At 39.1% G+C, this 21,266-nt stretch overlaps 2 protein-coding genes across 2 annotated transcripts; one reads left to right on the forward strand and one right to left on the reverse strand.

The window, feature by feature from the left end:
- Nucleotides 1-7,245: 7,245 nt before the first annotated feature.
- oxtra (oxytocin receptor a) lies at nucleotides 7,246-14,765 on the forward strand. Its single transcript, XM_082532463.1, has 2 exons — nucleotides 7,246-8,684; nucleotides 13,617-14,765. The coding sequence occupies exons 1-2, from the start codon at nucleotides 7,757-7,759 to the stop codon at nucleotides 13,865-13,867; spliced, it is 1,179 nt and encodes a 392-aa protein (XP_082388589.1). The 5' UTR covers nucleotides 7,246-7,756; the 3' UTR covers nucleotides 13,868-14,765.
- A 2,218-nt stretch (nucleotides 14,766-16,983) lies between these two features.
- cav3 (caveolin 3) lies at nucleotides 16,984-19,589 on the reverse strand. Its single transcript, XM_082534881.1, has 2 exons — nucleotides 19,358-19,589; nucleotides 16,984-18,023 (listed from the first exon to the last, which is right to left on the reverse strand). The coding sequence occupies exons 1-2, from the start codon at nucleotides 19,472-19,474 to the stop codon at nucleotides 17,682-17,684; spliced, it is 459 nt and encodes a 152-aa protein (XP_082391007.1). The 5' UTR covers nucleotides 19,475-19,589; the 3' UTR covers nucleotides 16,984-17,681.
- Between the last annotated feature and the right edge of the window lie 1,677 nt (nucleotides 19,590-21,266).

The following is a 21,266-nucleotide window of genomic DNA, read 5'->3' on the forward strand; positions in this document are numbered from 1 at the left end:
ATGCAGAATATATCTTACTCCCACTGAGCCAGGAGTGGCAGAATCCCGCAACACTTTAGAGTGCATTGTTATGCTTTTACATGCATCGAATGACACAAGATCACCCAGAGGAAAATGACTGAGAACATCATGATCTGAGTTATTACAAAAGCAGCAGGAGCCAAAAGTATTAGCGAGCAGATTCCTTGCATCCTACTTCAATAGAAGTTTGAGCCTGAACCTTGTCTCTAATTAGATCTGTCAACTGAAAGCCCAAGATGTGTGGGAACAGCACAGAGAAGTGCTGAGCAAGTGGAATCAGTCATGAGGATGGGATACATATGCTGAATAGGTTTTAGTGGGCAGAAAACGTGGAGACCAAACTTACTTGTTTTAATGAGGCTCGATGTGATCACAGCAAATTTATCAGCGCTTCGGAAAAAAAGCGTTGCCTGCGTTTACTATAGCTCCAATGTCCACAACTATCTGTAAACTTATACTGTTTTTACAACAGTTGTCTCAGTGCCAGATCAGCTGTATGTCTGTACAAACAGAAAACATCTGTCAGCTCACTCCGCCACATCTTTCTACTGTGACATGGGAAATTCACACCACAGTGGAACGAAGACAGGCTGAAAGGTAAGAAAACAAATGCAGTACTATCCGAATAAAATCAATCAAAAAAGTAATATAATGTTTAAGGCACACACAAAAAATCTTAAACATGTATCCACCTTTGTAAAAGTTGGATATATTAATTATATTAAACACTTAGCACTATATGAGTGATTTTGTGCAAACATTTCTGCAAAAAGAGATCAGTACTTTAAGTTTTAAAGCCATGATTTGTGTGTAAACTTAAGATCCTGTAAATGTATAGTTCTAGTTATGTATAGTATAATACAATATACAGTACCGTGCAGTCTAGAGCTAACCCTCATGTCTTTATATTTTGCTTCCAAAGAGTGGCCATGAGCAGTAGTTTTCTCTTTAGGCAGCGGGTGCAGTCTTTACACCTGACCATTTTCAGAGGAATGTTTTTTTTTGTTTATTAAGACACTAAAAATTGGCATATAAATTATCTAAGCATAAAAAAAAGGCATCTGACTCAAGGAATGAACCGGTTTTAAAAATTACACAATTTGACATGAAAATAGAATTTTTGCACCAATAAGATGACTTGCACAGAATTATTAGCCAAAATCTTGGTATATCTCAGCATTGTGTGCAGTGTCTACTTTAAAAAAAAAAAAACATTGAGGAAGTTGGACAAGTGGAGGAGAAAAGAATAAGTGGCAAACCTAAAAAAAATCTAAGTAATCTAATCTAATCTAAATCATGTAAGAGGGAAATATCCAGCAAAGACCTGAGCTAGGACCTGAGACATGCATCTGGACCTGAAGCTGAAACATCTACTGTTCTCAGTGGTAGGGTGTTGACAACAGCTCTGATCAAATGATTAATGCAATTTTTTTTTAATTGAAATTGTCATAAATATGTACAGGAGGAGGTCAAAAGAGAGGTCCAGGAGCCAGAATTGGCCCACTGGATGTCTTTAGAGTCACACATACAACCTTTCATACTACACAAGAGTAATCAAGTAACAGATAATCAACTAAATGAGAGAAAAGTTCCTTTTCTGTTTGTTTGTTTTGATTTTACGATCTACTATAAAAATCTGACTTTTTTTACAATATGTACAAACATACAAACGTTCTGCTTTATAATAACAGGACAGTCTGGGTAATGAGCTGCCAGAACTTTTTCTGTAATTTACAATTTGCGATTTTTTAAAGTCCAAAGAGTTGTGCCAACAGATCTCTGTCATTAACTAAGTAGCATTTCTTTGTCTTGTATAAAAACTGAGACATGCCGCTAAAAGCGCACTTCTTTTTTCTTCTGTTGCTTTTCTCCATTCTGGCCCATTTGAAAACAAAGTGAGCTGTGTGTGGCCCACGATGTAAAATGAGTTTGACATCCCTGGTCTACAGCCATCTGTAAACATGGTGGAGACTCGTGGTCATGGTTGAGAACTGCGTTTCAGCCAGTGGTGTTGGAGAGCTTGCCAAAACTGATGGAATTAGGAAACATCTGATTGGCAGTGGCTTAATTTTTTACCATGACAATGATCTCAAACAAACTGCCAGTGCAGTACAAGCATACCTGGGTAGAAAAACACACAGTGGAGTACTATCAGTCATGAATTGGCCTCCACAGAGTCCTAATTTCAACATTATTGAAGCAGTGTGGGATCATCTTGAAAGAGAACAGAACAAAAGGCAGCCAGCATCCAAAAAAAGAGCGTTGGATGCCGTTCAAGAAGCCTGCTGAACTATTCCTGAAGACTACTTAAAGAAATAACAAGAGAGTTCAGGTTCAAAGGTGTTAAAGAAAAAAAAAGTGGTCATAGCAAATATTGAGACTTTTGTAAAGCGCTGTACATTATTAGGAAAACCTGAGCAATATATTCAATACAATAGCACATTCACAAATGTTGTCTTAACACGGTTTATAATGTTCAGATTTTTAAACAATAGTGTGTATTAGTGAGGTCATAAATGCGGTGCTGTACTGGGGAACATTATTTTATTTTACTCCTGCTTGTGATGCAATAAATGTCTGCAAATGAAATCACTGCAGTTAGACTATGTGAAGACCTTTTATTATACGGTATTCTCTGTAGACCAGTCAGCTGTAATTTGCCTCTGAGCTGAGTCTTTTTGAATTATAACATTGTACATATGCAGACTTAATTTGCCATCCTGTTCTCCTTCATCACCCAGACACGGGTGTCCTTATGCAAATCCCCTCCAATAGTTTCCAATGAATTTTCTCCTTTAACGTTGCTAATATCAGGAAATTCTAGACCATCATATTTTCCATCTGTAATCTTTCTTACTTTCCTAATGTTTCCATGACGGTCTGTCCTCACCACAAGGAACCTGGACTCTGAGCCTTGTCAATTTTTCTCTCTTCATGGGAGGAAAGATCCGTCTAACACTCTGCTCTCTGCTTTGTCACACAAGCCTCTAACTGTTGCAGCCTTCTTTCCTTTTCAAACAATCAATCAAGCACCAACTTCGAACCAGATTTCCTGCTGCTTAGCACTCGAAATGCATTCACAATTATCCACACCTAGTTCAACCCATAAGCACCACTTTGATGATTTGTTGCTTGAATTTTTTTCTATTTTTGACCAAAACTACACAAATTAAACGCTAAAACACAATCAACGAATAAACCGCACACAATACCAGTGTCACATTTCAGTGGCCTCGCCTTTAATAGATGCACAACATGAAGCTGTGTTCTTCAGGCAGCCTGCAGCTCAGACTGAATCTGTGTTTCTTCCTCACATCAAAAGGCTTCATGTCACCTGAGCATATAACAGAATTAACAGCATATTAGGCTGCCCTCGTGAAGCCAACTGTTTCCAAGTTTAGCACCAGGGGGTTTACCCGAATTGAAAACAAAGAGAAAATACCATTGAAACATTTTTTTTTTTTTGTATTTTAAGTTTAAGTTACAAGCATTACGGAGCTACAGACATTGACGCATAATAAGAAAATAATTTGTTATAACAGTTATTCTGCAAACACAAAGGTGTACAGTAAGATTGGCTCGCTTTACGATTTGCAGGGTTTTATTATTTCATGCTACACCACAGTTGCTTCAATAGACACTAGCCAGAACATGTTTTTGTTAATGTGTCCCGATGAGGACCAATCTGTTCTCAGAATGAGCACCTCTACCTGCAGACAGAAACATAACAGAAATGTATTTTATCTTATTTATTTTGCCCCAGTTTGTTGAAAATTGAGTGTTTATTGAATCTTCTGGTGTTTTTTTTTAATAAATTAAATATCATTTTGTATATATGAGTTTTAATTTGCATATATTTCCTTTTTTGTGCCTTTTTTCCAATTTATTGGTTTCAAATGATATATTTTGCTAATTATTTAGGTTTTAAAGGTCCACACTGGTCATGTAGAAGACTCAAATACTCATGTATGAAATATGATACACTAGTTGTTAAGGGGTTAAAATCTGCATTTGTCATTGTTACTATGGCAATGGCTTTTAAATGGAATAACTTTTTGGATGTACTGGATTTATTTAACACATCCCTGAAGCTAAGATTACTCCTCTACATACGTCTGTTTGCACAAATATCTTTTACATCGTCTGCCTTTTCCGTAACTCGCTTATAAGGCCCAGACTTGGCAGTGTGGCTTCAGCCTTTCTCTGTTGTCAGATAGCATCGAGACACAACCTCTGACAAACCATCCCCTTAAAGCTTCGCAGCCCTGATGGACTAGGGATGTGCTTTTCATTTTCAGAACCATTTTGCAAACATTTCTCACTTTATTCCACATCTTCTTCCATGAAACGTTTTAGCACTCATCAAACTTTCTGCAGAGCTGCAGATCGTGACGTACTGGATGTACTAAACTTTTCCATTTTCACTTCTGCTATATTGGGACAATTTCTCTTGCTATTCTGTTATTTTCAGACCTCCCCTCTTTCATTACTTGCTGACTCACTCTATGCGTCTCACCAGAGATCTAGTTAACAACCACATTAAATATTTTCACTGCAGATTGCACAGTAGATTCAATTCATCGTTACCCTTCTTTTCTTCTTTATCTTCTTAATTTACAGTCGCTGCTAAGCCATCTTCTTTTTTTTTACATAACTGCTTTCAAACTCCGGGGTGCCTCTGCCTTTTTCCAAACCAAAAACCACAAAAGTGGGAAGGACCCTGTGGCATAGATATATTTTCCCACAAGGCTTTCAAGGCTGTGTTGTTGGAAATGTAAACAGCGTGCAGTAGCAGACAAATCCTATTTTTCAATAAACTCTATCAAATAAATCACATAAGAGCATTTTCATATGTTTTTTTTTAATGTGGTCATGAAAAAAGCAAACCTCAGGACTCATTAAGTGTAATCATCTACACTCTGTCGGTTTCACATGGTTAATGGTGTATATTATTTCTCTATCACAGAGAGTGGCACACATTATTTAGTATTTCACATGATGTTTAGCACAAATCCTTCTGTGTTTTTTCTTTTTTTGTCCTTTCATTTCTGCACTAACTCTCCAAATTAATCTATAACAGTTTTCATGTTGATGTAGGACTTGCGCAACACCCTTCACGCTTAAGTAGTATTAATCACCATTGTCATTTGAATCCCTAAATCCCAGTGCAGTGCTGCTCTTGGCAGCACATGTAGGAAGAAAAAAAGAAGTATATGTACAGAGGAATCAGGCCAATGTAACACATGGATATGAACATTTTAAAGGCAAATGTCTTCTTGTGATGGCATCAGCCACACAGGGGTAAATCAGTCCATTTTTTCACCTTATTAGTTTGCTTTGCAGTTTTCTTCATTAATATAATTCATTAATCATTTGGTTAAACCTAACACTGATATTATGAGGCGCGCACATAGTAGCATTGTGTGGTTTTTCTAAAATGTTTTGTTATATTAATTATGTTTCTCTTTCTTTGAGTTACCTGGGTTTGGGCGGTGGCTGTTTCCTGTCTGGGCAAAAGGTGTGGCTGAGGACTCTGGGAACAAAATGCCTGCTCAGCAGGACCAACCATGGGCTTACCAGGAGCAGGGGTGTTTTAGGTTTAGTTAGGTTATTCTGTGCTTAGTTAATATTAGTGTGTGTTTTTGCTTTCCCCCCTATTGTGTGTAAATGGTTTGGCCAAATCATTATAAAAGCTACTCTCATGTCTTTGTAATTAGGTCAGTTTGTGAGTTAAGGTGTGTCTCACTTTGTTTTGTTTAAGTTTCTGGAAATTACTTTTCGTGGAGTTATATTTAGTTGACCTCTTTTATGGGCCTGCTAAGTATGTTTTTGAATGTTGTTAATTCTGGACTTTTTGATGGTTAAAATAAAGAAAACCCTTTTTGAAGATACTTTTTTTGCCTCTGTCCTCTTTGCTTTGGCTGCTTGGTCCCTCACACTTATCCCCATGTGTGCGGGGTCATCATTCTGTCTTCCTTTATTATATATACACACATACATATATATATACATGTATGATTATAGAAAGAAGAATAAAAGAAGAAGAATGCTGGTCACATAAGCAAAACCAGTGTTATTCTTGTCCTACTGGACAGTTTAAAGTGACCCTTAGAAAATCAGGAAGACATTTCCAAAACTTAAAGCAGCCGAGTCATGCATCTGGTCTAAGATGCCTTTTGATTCAGGCCAATAAAAAGCGTGCCTTTAAGAATAGCTCTTTGTCAGGTCTCAGTGCCTCTCCTAAACAGCTTGTGCTTCAGACATTTCATATGCCAGCCAGCATTTCCTCCCATTCATAGCCAGATCAGCTTCAAAGGGCGAAGATGATGTCACAAGACTGAAACTATTACCATTTATGGCGTGCCTTATAAAAATGAATTGCTTTCTTTTTCTTTTTTAAATGTCATTTCATACGTACAATCAACACGTTTCTGATTTTAAGTTATACAAATGTGTTTTATGGTACAATTTTTTTTAAAGTTATTCACCCGTATGTGCCTGCACTCACATTTAGCCTGTGAATGAGCTTGTGTTTATTAAACACATGTTTACTTTTCTAGCTGTTCCAAAATTTGACTCTGGGTGTCTTGACGTCAGGATCCCTTCAGGTCTCCAGCAGAATAAAAACATATTTCACTCTGACTTCCCAGGCGGTTTCAAAATATGAAAACAGCTTAATATATCTTCTATATCAGACTTCAGTTTGGAGCTAGTGTTTTCTTCATAGCTTTCTTGATATTAAATCTGACAACAAACAATCTTCATCAATGAGAAAATCACGTCTTAAAACCCACTTTTATTCCTTGGCTTTTAACCTCAGTGAGACTTAGTTTCTTTTTTAATGCAGTAGTTATTTAATTAATGATTTCACTCTTCTTTTATTTGTTTTTTATTTATAACTCATGTAATTTTATTTTACAGTTCCAATGTACAGCACTTTGTGTCAGCTGTGGTTGTTTTAAAGTGCTTTATAAATAAAGTTGATGATGATGATGATGAATGAGGCTGGTTGGTTATAAAATGAGCTCCGTGATTTATTGCAGATCTGGAGGAGAGTTGGTCCTCCGAGCTGCAAACACCATCGACGTTACTACTGAATAGTGCATATAGCCACCTAGTGGTAGTGTTGGTGATGAGTAAGGCTGTTGTCTGTTTTTACTGAACTGGGAATCTTATAATAGGGGCTTATGCTGTAGTGCCGGTCATTCGGATTCTTACCACAGATCACGGTGGAGCTTTCCATTTCTATAGCTTTTCGCCCCTCTCTGTAACATTTTAATTTGCAAGCCTTAATCTTAATTTTGAAAACAGATGAATGTATATTTTCAAGACCACAGCCTCTTAATTGAGAAAGAATGATTTTTGTTTTGGGATGTTACTTTGACCAGTGAGATCCTTATATTTTCGATCCTGTTGTTGGTCGCTACTATTCCCTTCTTCAGCTGACGTTTCTTTTTCAATGGACTTTTTGTGAACTGTTCTATATGATTTAGATAAGTGGAAACATTTGCTTCCCTCTCACACTCATATCCTGCTTTCAGAGGGGGAAATGTATGGGTGATTGAGATTCAAAGAACGAGTTCCTTTCTTTATTATTAAGGAAACATTTTTGAGCAGGGTTATGTCTTGCCACTGGTGAGGACTCACGGAAGACTTAAAGACCCTCCAGGTGACTCTTTCAGCTATTGCATGACTGCACAACCCTGACGCATCTGCGGAGGACGAGACTGCAGCAATGGAAAGTATTTCAAATGAAAGTGACATTTGGCAATTCAATGAATCTTGGAGGAACTCGAGTCTCATTAACGGAACCGGTGGTTTGAATCAGACAAACCCCTTGAAGCGGAATGAAGAAGTGGCGAGGGTGGAGGTGACTGTGCTCGCCTTGGTCCTCTTTCTGGCGCTCGCGGGTAACCTGTGCGTCCTGTTGGCTATCCACACAACCAAACACAGCCAGTCTCGTATGTATTATTTTATGAAACACCTGAGCATCGCCGATCTGGTTGTGGCGATATTTCAAGTTCTCCCTCAACTTATCTGGGACATTACATTTCGGTTCTATGGACCAGACATCTTGTGCCGGTTGGTGAAATACCTGCAGGTCGTTGGGATGTTCGCCTCCACTTATATGTTAGTTTTGATGTCTATAGACAGGTGTTTGGCAATTTGTCAGCCCCTCCGTTCTTTGCACAGGAGAAAAGACCGTTTATATGTCATATTTTCCTGGATCCTGAGTCTGCTCTTCAGTATCCCCCAGATGTTCATCTTTTCCCTGAGGGAGGTTGGCTCGGCCGGGTCAGGGGTGTATGACTGCTGGGGCGACTTCGTGAAACCTTGGGGAGCCAAAGCTTACATCACATGGATCAGCCTTACCATATACATAATTCCAGTGGCCATACTGAGCATTTGTTATGGGTTAATAAGCTTTAAAATATGGCAAAACTTTAAACTGAAAACCAGACGGGAGCAGTGCATAAACCTGACGCCTAAAACCACCAAAAGCAACACACTGGCCCGTGTAAGCAGCGTAAAGCTCATCTCCAAGGCGAAGATCACGACAGTGAAGATGACTTTTGTGATCGTGGTGGCTTACATCGTCTGCTGGACCCCCTTTTTCTCAGTTCAGATGTGGTCTGCGTGGGATCCAGCAGCCCCCCGTGAGGGTAGGATCAATGTTTAAGTTTAATAATATGCCAAGTGCGCGGCAGTGCGCAAAGGATATCGTGCTCCACGCGTCCTTACGCACTTACATTAATTTAAAACATGCTATTCCCATCACTCCTTTACGCACCATCCACACAGTATTTACAAATGACAATAAAATATATTTATTTATTTATTTATTTTTAATCTGTTCCTCGTTAATTTGTGCACCAGAGCTCGAGTTAGTTGAAACAGACTGAGAAAGAAAACACAATTTAAGCCGTGCGTGCTCGGGTGCTTCGTGCCTTACGTTTTATAATGACTCAAAGAAAACCTGGTTCTGTTTTTACTAGAACGGCAAACTGTACAGGGTGGGGTAAAGACTGGGTAGGTCTTACGGTGAAACAAACGCAAAGAAAACAAAACGAGGAAAGATGTCTGTGAAGGTTCTCAGTCATCCAGGTCATCGTAGTCAAAAACGAGGAAAGAGTTTCACATAAACGTTTGGAAGCGCAAAGCCAATGTGAGATATTCACGTGATTTTAACAAAATTACCATTAATATCATTACCACTGATGCACCTGGGAGTACGTAATTAAAAGGTTTAAATGTGTATTGCCATCCTGTGACTGGCACATTCTAGGCAGGAAACCAGTGAATTCATTCTACTGTTTTCAGTAATGTTTTCTCATCTCATAATACACGTTTTTGCGGTTAGAAACATCAGGGCAAAGCAGAGTTTTTCAAGTTTCTTTTGAGCCTCCCTGCACTGCAGAGACTGAGTGATTGCTAATCATTAACCAAATTAGTGTGCACCACCACGCGCTCAGCAGCTTTCATTTGCGCCGGTGGGGTACACTGACATTTAGCCACAATGGCCACTAAACAGCCATCTACTGTATTTGGTCTCAGTGTGTATGGATCTGCGGGACTGTGTCCACACCCACTCAACATCATAAGCTTTAACGAGTCACAATACATTTGCACATCTGAGCGACATTCTTTAAGCAGAAAAGATTAAAAGCACATATCTATCACCTTGGTGATTAAGGAAATTAAATTTCAGCCATTAACCCGAGAGAGTTGCAAAATAATGTGCTTGCATCTCATTGTGAGTAAAAATAAACAGCCAAAGGGCATTGCAAAATCTGTTTGTTTGTTTTTTGTCACTAAATCATGTGTTCTTTAGTGACCATGAAAAATGTGTCCTTTTCCACACAGCACAATAAGATAAAAGAAACTGTCATGATGCCCCCCTTAGTAAATGGGACACATTCTCTGGTGTTACGGTTCTTTCTGTTCTTCTGCTTCTGTGGGTTTGCATTAAAGGGTTCGGCTGACCGGAACTTCCTTAAGCTTCATTGTTCACACCAGATGTTTATACTTACACTTAAGTTTTAAAATAAGAGGCTTATTGCTCGATAGTTTGCTGAAAAGGCTAATTGGTGTAAGGGCACCTTAGTCAGCGTCAGAGAAGCGAGAAAAGAGTGCTTGATCCTGTGAATGGAAAATGAAGTGATTCATTTATTTTCTTTTGCAGAAGGCTCCATCAGTACAGGTTGATGATTGAAAGTGAACAGCACTCAGAAAGGGCAGAACTGGCAGTGACACACGCCAGTGTTCATGCACAAAAGGCAGACAGGAATGCCATCCATGTGTGCGTGTGCAGATACACTTTTCCTTTTTAAGTCATAATAAAAAAATTTTACGTTAACCCAGACCAGACTGCTTAAGAAACAACAGGAAGAGTCAGTTCATTTAATATATGTTTTAAAAAGAATCAGCAAATGGTTGTCAGTTTTCAAATGGTTTAATCATTAATTTCTTTAATCTAATATTTGGTTGGGATACAAGGAGATGACAGATTGTGCTTTGTATTACACTGGACGATTAGTAAGGATCATACAATGGATTAGACTTCCCTAAGTTTCTTGTAGATGTTTCACGTCTCATTTGAGAAGCTTCTTCAGTTCTAAGACCAAATTATGGAGAGTCCCAGGTATTTAAGCCCTAGTGGGAGTGTCCCTTAAGAGGGTCGTTGAATCATTTGCCTCATCACATGAGCCAACAACATTGTCATGCCTTATGAAGCAGGTTTATCAAGAGAAACTCAGGAGAATCTTCTCCAAACACAACATCCCAGTGCACTTCCGATCCAGCCACACACTCAGACAAAACTGGCTCATCCCAAGGACAAAACTCCCAAACAAGCTAAACAATGTAGTGGATTCTGTGCAGTGCAGCGTGGAGTGCTCAGACCTCTACATTAGAGAAACCAAACAGCCTCTCCATAAATGCATGGCACGACATAGAAGAGCCACCTCAACAGGACAAGACTCAGCTGTACATCTGTATCTAAAGGACAAAGGTCACTCTTTCAAGGATGCTATTTTTCACATTTTGGACAGAGATGGTTTGAAAGAGGAGTAAAAGAAGCCATTTATGTCCACTGTGAACGACTATCTTTGAACAGAGGGGATGTCTTATTAAGGAACAACTCCGACTAGGGCTTAAAATTTGGGACTCTCCACCATTTGGTCTTGTAACTGAAGAAGCTTCTCAGATGAGAGGTGAAACGTGTTCAAGAAACTTGACGAAATCCAGTCGCTTTTCTTTCCAAGCTCCTTAGACTACGTTCAGCAAAGCAGCTCCAGTGCAGACAGCACAGTGATATCCATCTTCTCTCGCTTAGCTTGCAAAGAAACCAAAGTATTCCCTTGCTGTCATTTGAACAAAGCATTTGTATGCTGTATATGGTTGTGCAGTATACACACATTTAGTGTATGAATATGTCCTCAAAGCTAGTCGGTCTTTTTCCAAATTCCTCCCAAACTACTGAGATGTCAGCGTTATTATTCATGTTAAGGAGACAGGACCTTTCACAGATGAGAATTTGACCATTTTTAGCACCTGGTTAGGCTTATCAAGGCTATTTCTGGAAATGTCATAGGATACTAAAATGTCCCATTCCTCTCAGGTTTGCTAGAAGGACATCAGCAGCATCTGTGATTTCACATTTAACAGCCAGACAGATTTCATTATGTAGAGGACAAAAACAGAAGAAGGTTAAAGCCTGAGTCAGACACTCACAGAATCACCCCACCCCCCCAAAAAAACCAGAAAGAAAATTTAACACAAACATCTCCCCACTGAGCCTGCTGCCCTCAGACACCGGCTCACACTCTATATACTATTGATTAAGAGCTTGAGGAACACAAAGCCCCATTGTTCAATCTCCAAGTGTTACACTTTTTAAAGGACAAGATGTGAAGAGAAAAATGCAATTTACTCATAAATATCACATATTGTAATAATCAAAATGAGATTACTGCTGATGTTTGTTTGCCCACAGGAAAAAAGACTCAGCATTAGGTCATCTCAGTAATGAATTGCTGAGAAGGCTATTATCAGTTGTGGCAGCCAGACAGATGTACCACCCAGGAGATGATGCTTCTTATTCTTTTCATTTGCTGAGTGATTTATTATTTCCTTGTGAAAGACACCAGGAGCTAATTTATTAAAGCCTTTTTGGGAGTAGTTCCTGATATTATTCAGCATCAGTGCAGGCCGTGCTCTCACTGCTCTGATAATAAATGTCTGAAAACTGCTCCAGCTGATATTATGCTCTGGCTGTTTCACACACTATTGCTCAAATCGTAACATCCATGACCCTCTAAAAGGAGTTCTTTGAGTCATAAATCCAACCCTTAATGGCTACCTTTAATCATGCATGTGACTTTCACACCCTTCCAAAGAGCATTTACATTGATTTTTTTCTTTCTTTCAAGCTTAGAAATTGTCATTAAAGACAACATGAAAATGGGAGGAGCATAAACACACTGAAGAAAAGATCAGCAATCAGTGAGATGAGGTTAAATACAGGGTGTAAAGTAATTATATATATTCCATACATTTGTTAAATGTCATGTGAAAGGTGTAAACTTCATTTTGCACGCTTCTGCAGATTACTTAGTGTAAGGTATCATAATGACACTGCAGGGGAGCCATTTTCACTTCTCTTATTCTAACTGTTCCTCTTTGCAGGAATTCCCTTTGTTTCAGAAAGTCATCACTTTTCTTCTTTAAATAATTCACCATTTCAATTCTTTGTGTTGTATATTCCCCCTTCTCACTCTGCCAGCATCCTGAAACAGGAGCTGTTTTCAGCAGGAATGCATCTCCAGGAATATGTTAAATGTGTCGGCACAAGCAATTTTATTTTTATTTTTTAAAGGAAGCCAAGCAAAAATTACAGATGACTGCAGGTTGGTTTAGTCTGTGGCTGTCATCATATCAAATTTTTTACCCCATCATTAACTTTATTATAAAAAAAAGTATCTTTCAGTTTGTAAGTTTGTTTGTTTGTTTTAGCAAATGAATTAAACTCATAATATGATGATATGAAGGAAAATGCACAAAAGATTTCAAGAAGAAAAACTGCAGATATTTCAATATTATCAACACATCCTCACCTCCAGCTGACTGTCCCCCCTGAGTCTTGTTCTGTTGATTTCTTCTTGTTGAAAGGGAGTTTTTCCTTCCCACTGTCGCCACGTACTTGCTCATAGTGTCTGATTGTTGTGCTTTTTTCTCTATTATTGCAGGGGCTTTACCTTACGATATAAAGTGCCTTGAAGTGATTGTTTTTGTGATTTGTCACACTATAAAAAGAATAGAATAGAATTGAACATGATATCAATATTTATTTTAAATATCACACAGTTATGGTCAATATCAGTGTAACACGGTACCTCATAGGCTTTTGTGAGACATGAAAATATCCACTGTGAAAAAACTCTACTGGGATAAAGACAGCTGTACCGCACTGTCAGCCAGTCAACAGCATCTTATTTGCTAGAATACAAAATTTCACAGAGTAAACAAGCTGCCTTTCAGTCCAGACTTGGCATAAATCTTTCATCTTTGTAACTTTTCTCTCTCCCCACACGCAGCCATGCCCTTCATTATCTCCATGCTGCTGGCCAGCCTCAACAGCTGCTGCAACCCCTGGATCTATATGTGCTTTGCCGGGCATCTGTTCCAGGATCTTAGGCAGAATCTTTGCTGTTCCACCCGCTACCTCAAGTCATCCCAGTGCCACTGTGAGCGTGACTTTAACTCCAGTCACAAGAGCAACTCTTCAACCTTTGCCATTAAGAGCACTAGCAGTCAGAGGAGCATCACACAGACTTCTACCACATAAGCCCCGGGCCCTCCATTCCCCTCCTTGCGCTGTGCCCTCAGCCTTTCACTACGTGCTGTCGACCATAAAATATCCAGCAGTTTGATTTCTTTAATGCCTCCTCACTGATGCTTGATGTTTAGAAGTGGGAAGACAACAAAAGTCTTAATTTTTTTTCTGTTTTATATCAGAGTGAAGTGGGAAAAGAATTGTGATAAAAGGAAATCTTCAGCTGAGTATTCCTAGGGGGTAAAGCGTTGCTCTTTAAAACTCACAGAGAGATAATCACAGACTAAGCTGTATCTTCAGCTGATTTTTTGTTGTATTTTCTTCTTACACTTTTCATTTTAGATGTACAGTATATGTTTGCAATGCAGAAAAAGTACAGTCTTTACAAAGCTTCTAAGCGCCGTCAGCCACAGCATGGGTTCAGTTAGTGTCACCAGCAGAGCTTCTGGATCCTACTTGTCATGTTGTGTTATGATGAAATTGTTCTTCTGTTGTAAATACTGCGCACCACATTGTTCATTTTGTCACATTTTCAGTGGACTGCATACCTGTAAAACATGTAAAATGTTACTTGAGTTCTTGTTAGATGTGAGATGCCTGTCACTGGTAAATATTTTCAAAAAACATATTAAAAAAATAAAGAATGAAAGCAACCAAAAATACACTTATGATAAAATTATTTAAACACAGCTGGTTAGTTTTCCTTTCGCCTCCTGAAAGGAGTCTAAAACGATTCTTGGCATAACATTCAAGTTGGGAACATCCTGTTTCAGCCCCAAAATTCAGTATAGGGTTGAGACCTGACCTGGTTGAGACTTTATACACTAATGAGTGACTCATGTTTCTGTCAGATACCTGAAGGCAACAGTTGCTGCATGACATGAAAATAAAACAAGCTGTGACTAAATAACTCTGACGTGTTGACAGTCTGGATTTGTTAATTGCAGCACAATGGTTATCAATACTGGTAGTCAGAAGGGACTTGAATGAAAAGCCAAAACTGTATGATACAATGAATATTATAATTAAATATGAATAAATAATACTGAAAGTACAGCAACATCCCTCAGATGTGTAAAAGGCGAGCTTCATTATTATTCAGCTGCCTTATACTGATCGAGCCAAGCTTTAGATTTAATCTTGAAGAGTCAAAATGATGGATTTGAGTAGGCTAATATTTACCTTGAACACTAATTGGCCACTTTTTCAGGTACAACTGTTCAAATGCTCATTAATGCAAATATTGAATCAATTAATCACATGGCAGCAATTCAATGTATTTAGGCATGTGGATTTGATCAAGACAACCTGCTGGAGTTGGAACCGAGCATCAGGATGAAGAAGAAGATCATACTACTGTAGATGCCACTCCTGTCATCCAAGAACAGGAAATCGAGGCTACAGTTTACACCGACCCACCAAAATTGCACAATGGAAGATTGGAAAAAACATTGTTTGCGCTGATGATTGTGACGGATTCAGATTCCAATCATTTTATTTATCCCCAACTTATTGGGAAATTAAGAGTGTCACGAGTGGCATATAGTGAAACAGAATAAGTGGCTGGTGGTCATTTTGTTGACACTCTCTCCCCCCCAAAAGTTACCCGAGTATTGCTGCCAACCGTATCACTTTATGACCACAGTTATCCATCTGCTGATGACTGCTTCCAGCAGGATAATGCACCATGGCACAAGTTCAACTCATCTCAAACTGGTTTCTTGACCATGACAATGAGTTCACTGTACTCAAATGGCCTCCACAGTCACCAAATCGCAGTGCAGTAGAGCACCTTAGAGATATGATGGAATGAGAGATTTTCATCATGAATGCGCAGCCAGCAAATCTGCAGCAGCTGTGTGATGCTATCATGTCAATGTGGAGCAAAATCTCCAAGGAATGATTCAGCACCTTGCTGAAACTGTGCCACAAACCATCACTGCAGTTCTGAAGGCAAAAAGCAATCTAACATGTACTAGCAAGGTGTACCTAATGCAAAGGCCAATCTTTCTATTAAACAGGTATACATATGTGTGGATTCAGTCATTCGTAGCCTTGTTACTGTGCTAATGTTTAAAGCCACTAATGGAACCATTATTATTAAATGACTCATAAATGAGCGGTTATTGACCACATCAATAACTGCTCATTCACAAGTACTTTATGGGTACATTAATTAAAAATAAATATGGAGGCCAATCAGTGTGTGTGATTCTGCTTTTTTAATTTATGTTTCGCAAAAGGCAGAAAAAATATGTAAATGAAAAACTTAGAAAATGAGTATTTATATTTCATACTTTACTTGCTAACTGCCCTTTTTTCCAGTGATTCAGCAGCATTAATTTTGTGCTCATGAAACTGAAAATTTGTTTTTGAAAATAAAGCCCTGCATTTCCTTTTAATCTGCTTTCCAGTGGATTCAACCTGACAATTCAGTGTGAGAATTGTAAAAATCTGTGAAAAGGTTTAATCTTGCAGTAAACATATGTTTACTAAAGTCTGTGAGTTTAAAATGTGTGTCTTGGTTATTAAAATGTGTGATGAGAGCTTAACCTAATTAAGTCTTACAAATTAAGAGCATCATTCTAGTAAAATGAAAGTGATTAAAGCCTTTTTGTTTTAATAAAATGTGGTTGCATAACTACATAAGGCATTAAACAGTGTGATAATGTCTTGAAGAGTCTGCTATTTCTCAGTATTATAGTATGTGGACTATACAAAAGTGGTTTATAGCTAAGAAGAAATGAGTGTGGTGACAATGAATTATTGATCGTGGATCTCAGACACAAAAGAAAAGCACATGAAAGATACACAACAGCAACCTCTGGTGGGTCACAGGTCACAGGTCACCTCTTCCAGAAGGACAGTATCAGTGAAACAGATGTTAGGCTCAGATATTTTCTGACGCCTCTCAGAAGGTTTTGAAAAATGCACACAATACACTCAAACTCTGGTGCAACATAGTCAGCAAAACGATTTTCTGTCCAGTTTAAGGTATTTTTGTAATGTTTTTGCTTCTCAGACTGCAGGTCTAAAAAAAAAAGAAAAGAAAAAACCAGAAAAGAAAAACACTGTGAAAAATTAACACAGATCTCACAAAGAAATTTTACTTCACTCCAACATATATGTTTAGAATTGACTAAAATACGCAAATAAGCATTTTTATTATTCACCTCATCACACTTTGAATAGAGGAAGTGTCTGTTCGACACATGTATGCATTTGTAAGTCTTCAAAACGACTACTATGTTTTGTACACTAATCAGAAATTAGGGGGAAATTACATCAGAATACACAAAGAAACCGGATCAGACAAAGATAAATTCTTTCACTCACGTTAAAGTATTAACAATAAGATACATTCATTTAATTCAAGTGAAACAATTCCAGATGCAGGATCATACAGCATCAATTTTAAGATGGCCAAATGCGATTCAATAAAGCAGCAGCATCCTCAGGTTACAGCAGTGTCGTGAAGTTCGTTTCATGTGCAGTGACCCAGTAGACATTGTCCGAGCATTTTGTGTAACAAATAATACATGAGGGCGATCGAATCTAGATAGGGCCTTTCTCCAGAAGTGCCAGAGCTGTCGGAGAACCACACTGCCTGCTTCAGCTGTCACAGAACTTCTGCTGGCACAACCCACAGTGGGCATGTCAGGATTCAGATCGATGAGTCAGACACTGGGAGGGTGGGGAACAACATGTCATGTCAAGGTGGAGGAAGAGTATTAGGCAGCAAGCAAGATGCCAAGTCTGGTCTTCTGGTGTATAAAAAGATACTACGCTTCATCCGATCACGCTACAAACACTACTGCAGGAGTTCTTAGACTTCTTTGCGCAGTGCCACGCGAACACTGCTGAAGATCTTGCCCAAGGCTTCAAAGAAGGGATCGCAGAAGGTCTGGATGCAAAGGGAGTAGATGCGGCTCACGCACTGCGACTCAATCAGGCAGCTCTTGATGCAGGGCACCACAGCCCAGATGTGGCAGAAGGAGATGCAGGCAAACAGGAAGCCCCAGAGCAGGGCCACGGGGATACCAAAGACAGCAGACAAAACGCGGTAGCACCAGTATTTGGAAACAGTGAAAGTGGTGTAGCTGAGCTTCCACACCCCATCCAGGCTGTGTGTACCATCAGGCTCTGCAATGACATCCTCAAACTCCACCTAATAAGACATTTTAAAAAGCCATTCATTAATACCGATACATAAGAGAACAACGCTTTCAGAGCAAGCGTCACGCACATGGCAATGACATGCTTAATAATTAGTAATCATATGCCTCAGAAAGCTGCAGTGTTGGCGCATGCAGAGAAAATTACTGTTTGTAGCACTTTGTGCCTTTCAAACAGAGAAAAACTGAGGAGTGTGTTTAATGCAGCATCGTAATAATTCTAAAAGCTTTATTGCAGCACAAACCGAAGATAAACTCGTGTAAAATTCATGAGAGCTATTTTACATTGGTCTGATTTGGTTTTTAGTTTTCTAAAGTGCAGTCTTGGTAGGCTGCTTTTTCAGCTCAGGCTCAGTGATGAAATGTTATTCAAGCTAGAAAGTGATCATGTCCACATCTAAAGCATTTTCTTTGCTTCCAGAACATTGGTTATGATCAATTTGGGAGTAAAAAGGCTGTTTTCCGCAGAGATAGCGGGGTGAGATTATACTTTGAATGAACAAATGAATGAATGAATGCACTGCTGTTCTATATTTTTCTGCATGGTCTGGGCCATTTCAGGCATTAGAGTACTATTAGAGGCATATGTAAAGCAAAAAGCAGTGTAATTTTAGAAAAACCTAACACGCACGTGGTTCATACATAAGCTGTCAAATCCTCTGAAGGATTCTGTGACTAATTGAAGGATAGCGTTTTCATGTATCATAAATCATTTTGGTTTAATGAAAAAGCAAAGAATATGAAGTGTTAGCAAAGAATTGGATTACATTATAAGTGCTAATTCATCAATAAAAGTACTATCTATGCAGGAGTAAATGGATCAGAGATAGCCCTTACAGTTTGATAAATATTTCAGTTATTATGAGTTACTGTTGTATAATTTTCTGAAAACTGACAAAAGCAAGCCTGTAAATCAGTCATGAGCTTACACACTACACACAATCACAATCCTCATTGTTTAAATGTTTACCTTAAGTCAAACAATATATAATCTAAAGTATGGTGGGTTCTGTCCTTACATAAAGGATTTTGTGGTGAACACATGGCAACAATCACAGTATAAACAGTAACTTAAATAACACATTGTGGCACAGTGTATCAGTTTCAGGCTGTCCTGCCCCTTTCCTAAAATAAACTTTGCGTTCTGCACAAGCAACAGGAATAGCTCTTGGTCTATTTTTTTTTTTTTGCCGTTACACTCATATGTTATCACTTCTTTTTTTTCCAGCAACCACTTAAAAAAAATCCACATTTCCATACATGCAAAAGCAGGGGACAGATTCTTAAAGCTGTTAATGGCAGGGTGTCGTGTCCATGCTGCACAAACCTTCACCACGTCCTCGTTGATCTGCTTGGGATCTCTGTTAATTAGATCTATCTCTTTGGTGTGGCTGTCCTTCACAAACTTCTCCTCATTAGTGTTGTACTGGTACTGATCCGCCATGGTCGGGCTGCAGGTCCTGGATGAAGAAAGTGAAGATAAACCTTTAATCAACCTGCGCGCAGCAGCCTCAGTTCGCTTCTGACCTGGTATCACTACTGTGCCGCTCCCGCTGACATGCCAGGGGACAGCTGCTGCAGACGCCCTGGTAAAAATGGAGGCCTGACCCCCCCACCCCGCACGCACAGAGAAGGTTTACACTCACACACTTGCACACAATGTAATGCACACAGACATAAAAGGAATGTCTTAAAGGAGAACCCAGGGTTGTGTCACATTTCACACAGGGTTGTTGGGCTGACTGGGCCGGGTTTGCACAGAGGCCCCAACTTCCACTCGAAAGTGAGGCAGAAAGTCTCATCCTGTGGCTTTAGTTACTACACACAGTCTTAAGACTGGAGCTAAGTTTAGAGGATTGACTTTAACATGTTTGCACGTCAACAATCAATGATAACAGCACTCTGTTCCATTAATGTAATGGTAATGTAATTAATTAATGTTCACCTTAACACTCAGACTCATCCTCCATGTCCTATTTTTCTCAGCTTAGAATTTGTATTATAAATTATTTGAGGCACTGTATATTCTTTTAGAGGGCTTGTCGGGAAGGTTTTGACACACAACAGAGTGCTCAAATACTAAGGAAAATACTGCTCCATCATTGGAGGCTAAGGCAGAAAATAGATAACAAAAACAATTTAGCTTTTATATTCTAATCAATATGTTTACTTTCATAATGGTAATCATAACAACAATGTGACTCAGTCATTACTTTCCATACGCTGTGGTACAGAGCATGACGAGCCCACACAAATGCATGTCCTTAGCCTTCTCGTATACTTCTGATTTAGTCACAGCGAATACATAAAATTCAATAGTCCCCAAAATAAAACAGGCTTCAGTCTTAAGCTCTGCAGTTGTTGCTATCAGTCATAGCTTTCTATATCAGTATATTCCCTAAACAAACTCATACACTATTGCTGCAACAAAAAAAGGAGGTGGGGAATAGGAGGCAGCGCAGAGATTGCTGTGATGAAAATTGTTTCAAAGGCTCTTAGCACCACCAGCAGCACCGGCAGCTCTGTGTTGCTATGTATCTCAAACAGTTGCGTGTAAGAGAAGTACAGGAAGCTCGACTGTGGATGAAGGACTGGCATTCCTTGTCCCAGTTTCCTGTTGGTAGAGACGGAGATGAAGAGGGAGAAGTGGAATGAGATCAGAGTGCATGTGATTGGGTGCCAAGCCAATTAGGGGTGTATTCTTGGCACTGAGGCAGACGGACAGAAATAGCTCTGCAGAGAGTCACGGTGGGCATACCTCTGCCTCCATGGGTGTCGGCGCAGTTAGCTGAGACTGCACTGGCTCTTGTCTTCCACTTAATGTACACAGACACAAGCGGGTCTCATGCCTATATTTAGACTCATATAGAATGTAGTGGGTAGAGTAGGTATCACTAGCTCAGGTTATATTACGCACACAGGTGGTGCTCCCTTTGCAATGAGCACTGCTGGGTGTGTAACTTGAGACAAATACAAAATATGATTTATAATGAAATGAATTTCCAATAACAATAAATTCTTACACTTGTTTAATCAAATATTAGGTTTGATCCTACAAGCTGTACAAATGAGGTGAATCACAACATTTACAGATTTGTTTTAATTTCTCAAACACAAGGGGAAGCACGCTGGTTCAATAGTTAGTTTTGCATGTTCTGCATGTCTGCATGGGTAATTGGGCTTTCTTCTACAGTCCAAAAATTTGCTTGTCAGGTTAATTGGTGTATCTAAATTGG

This window comes from Aulonocara stuartgranti, assembly GCF_965226115.1.
Source record: "Aulonocara stuartgranti genome assembly, chromosome: 5".
NCBI lineage: Eukaryota > Metazoa > Chordata > Actinopteri > Cichliformes > Cichlidae > Aulonocara > Aulonocara stuartgranti.

Excerpts from the sequence above, each read along its gene's own strand:
- oxtra (XM_082532463.1), top strand. The coding sequence starts at position 7,757 with ATGGAAAGTATTTCAAATGAAAGTGACATTTGGCAATTCAATGAATCT. Across the intron at positions 8,685-13,616 it reads TCCAGCAGCCCCCCGTGAGG|CCATGCCCTTCATTATCTCC; the intron begins GTAGGATCAATG and ends CCCCACACGCAG.
- cav3 (XM_082534881.1), bottom strand. The coding sequence starts at position 19,474 with ATGGCGGATCAGTACCAGTACAACACTAATGAGGAGAAGTTTGTGAAG. Across the intron at positions 18,024-19,357 it reads TCAACGAGGACGTGGTGAAG|GTGGAGTTTGAGGATGTCAT; the intron begins GTTTGTGCAGCA and ends ATGTCTTATTAG.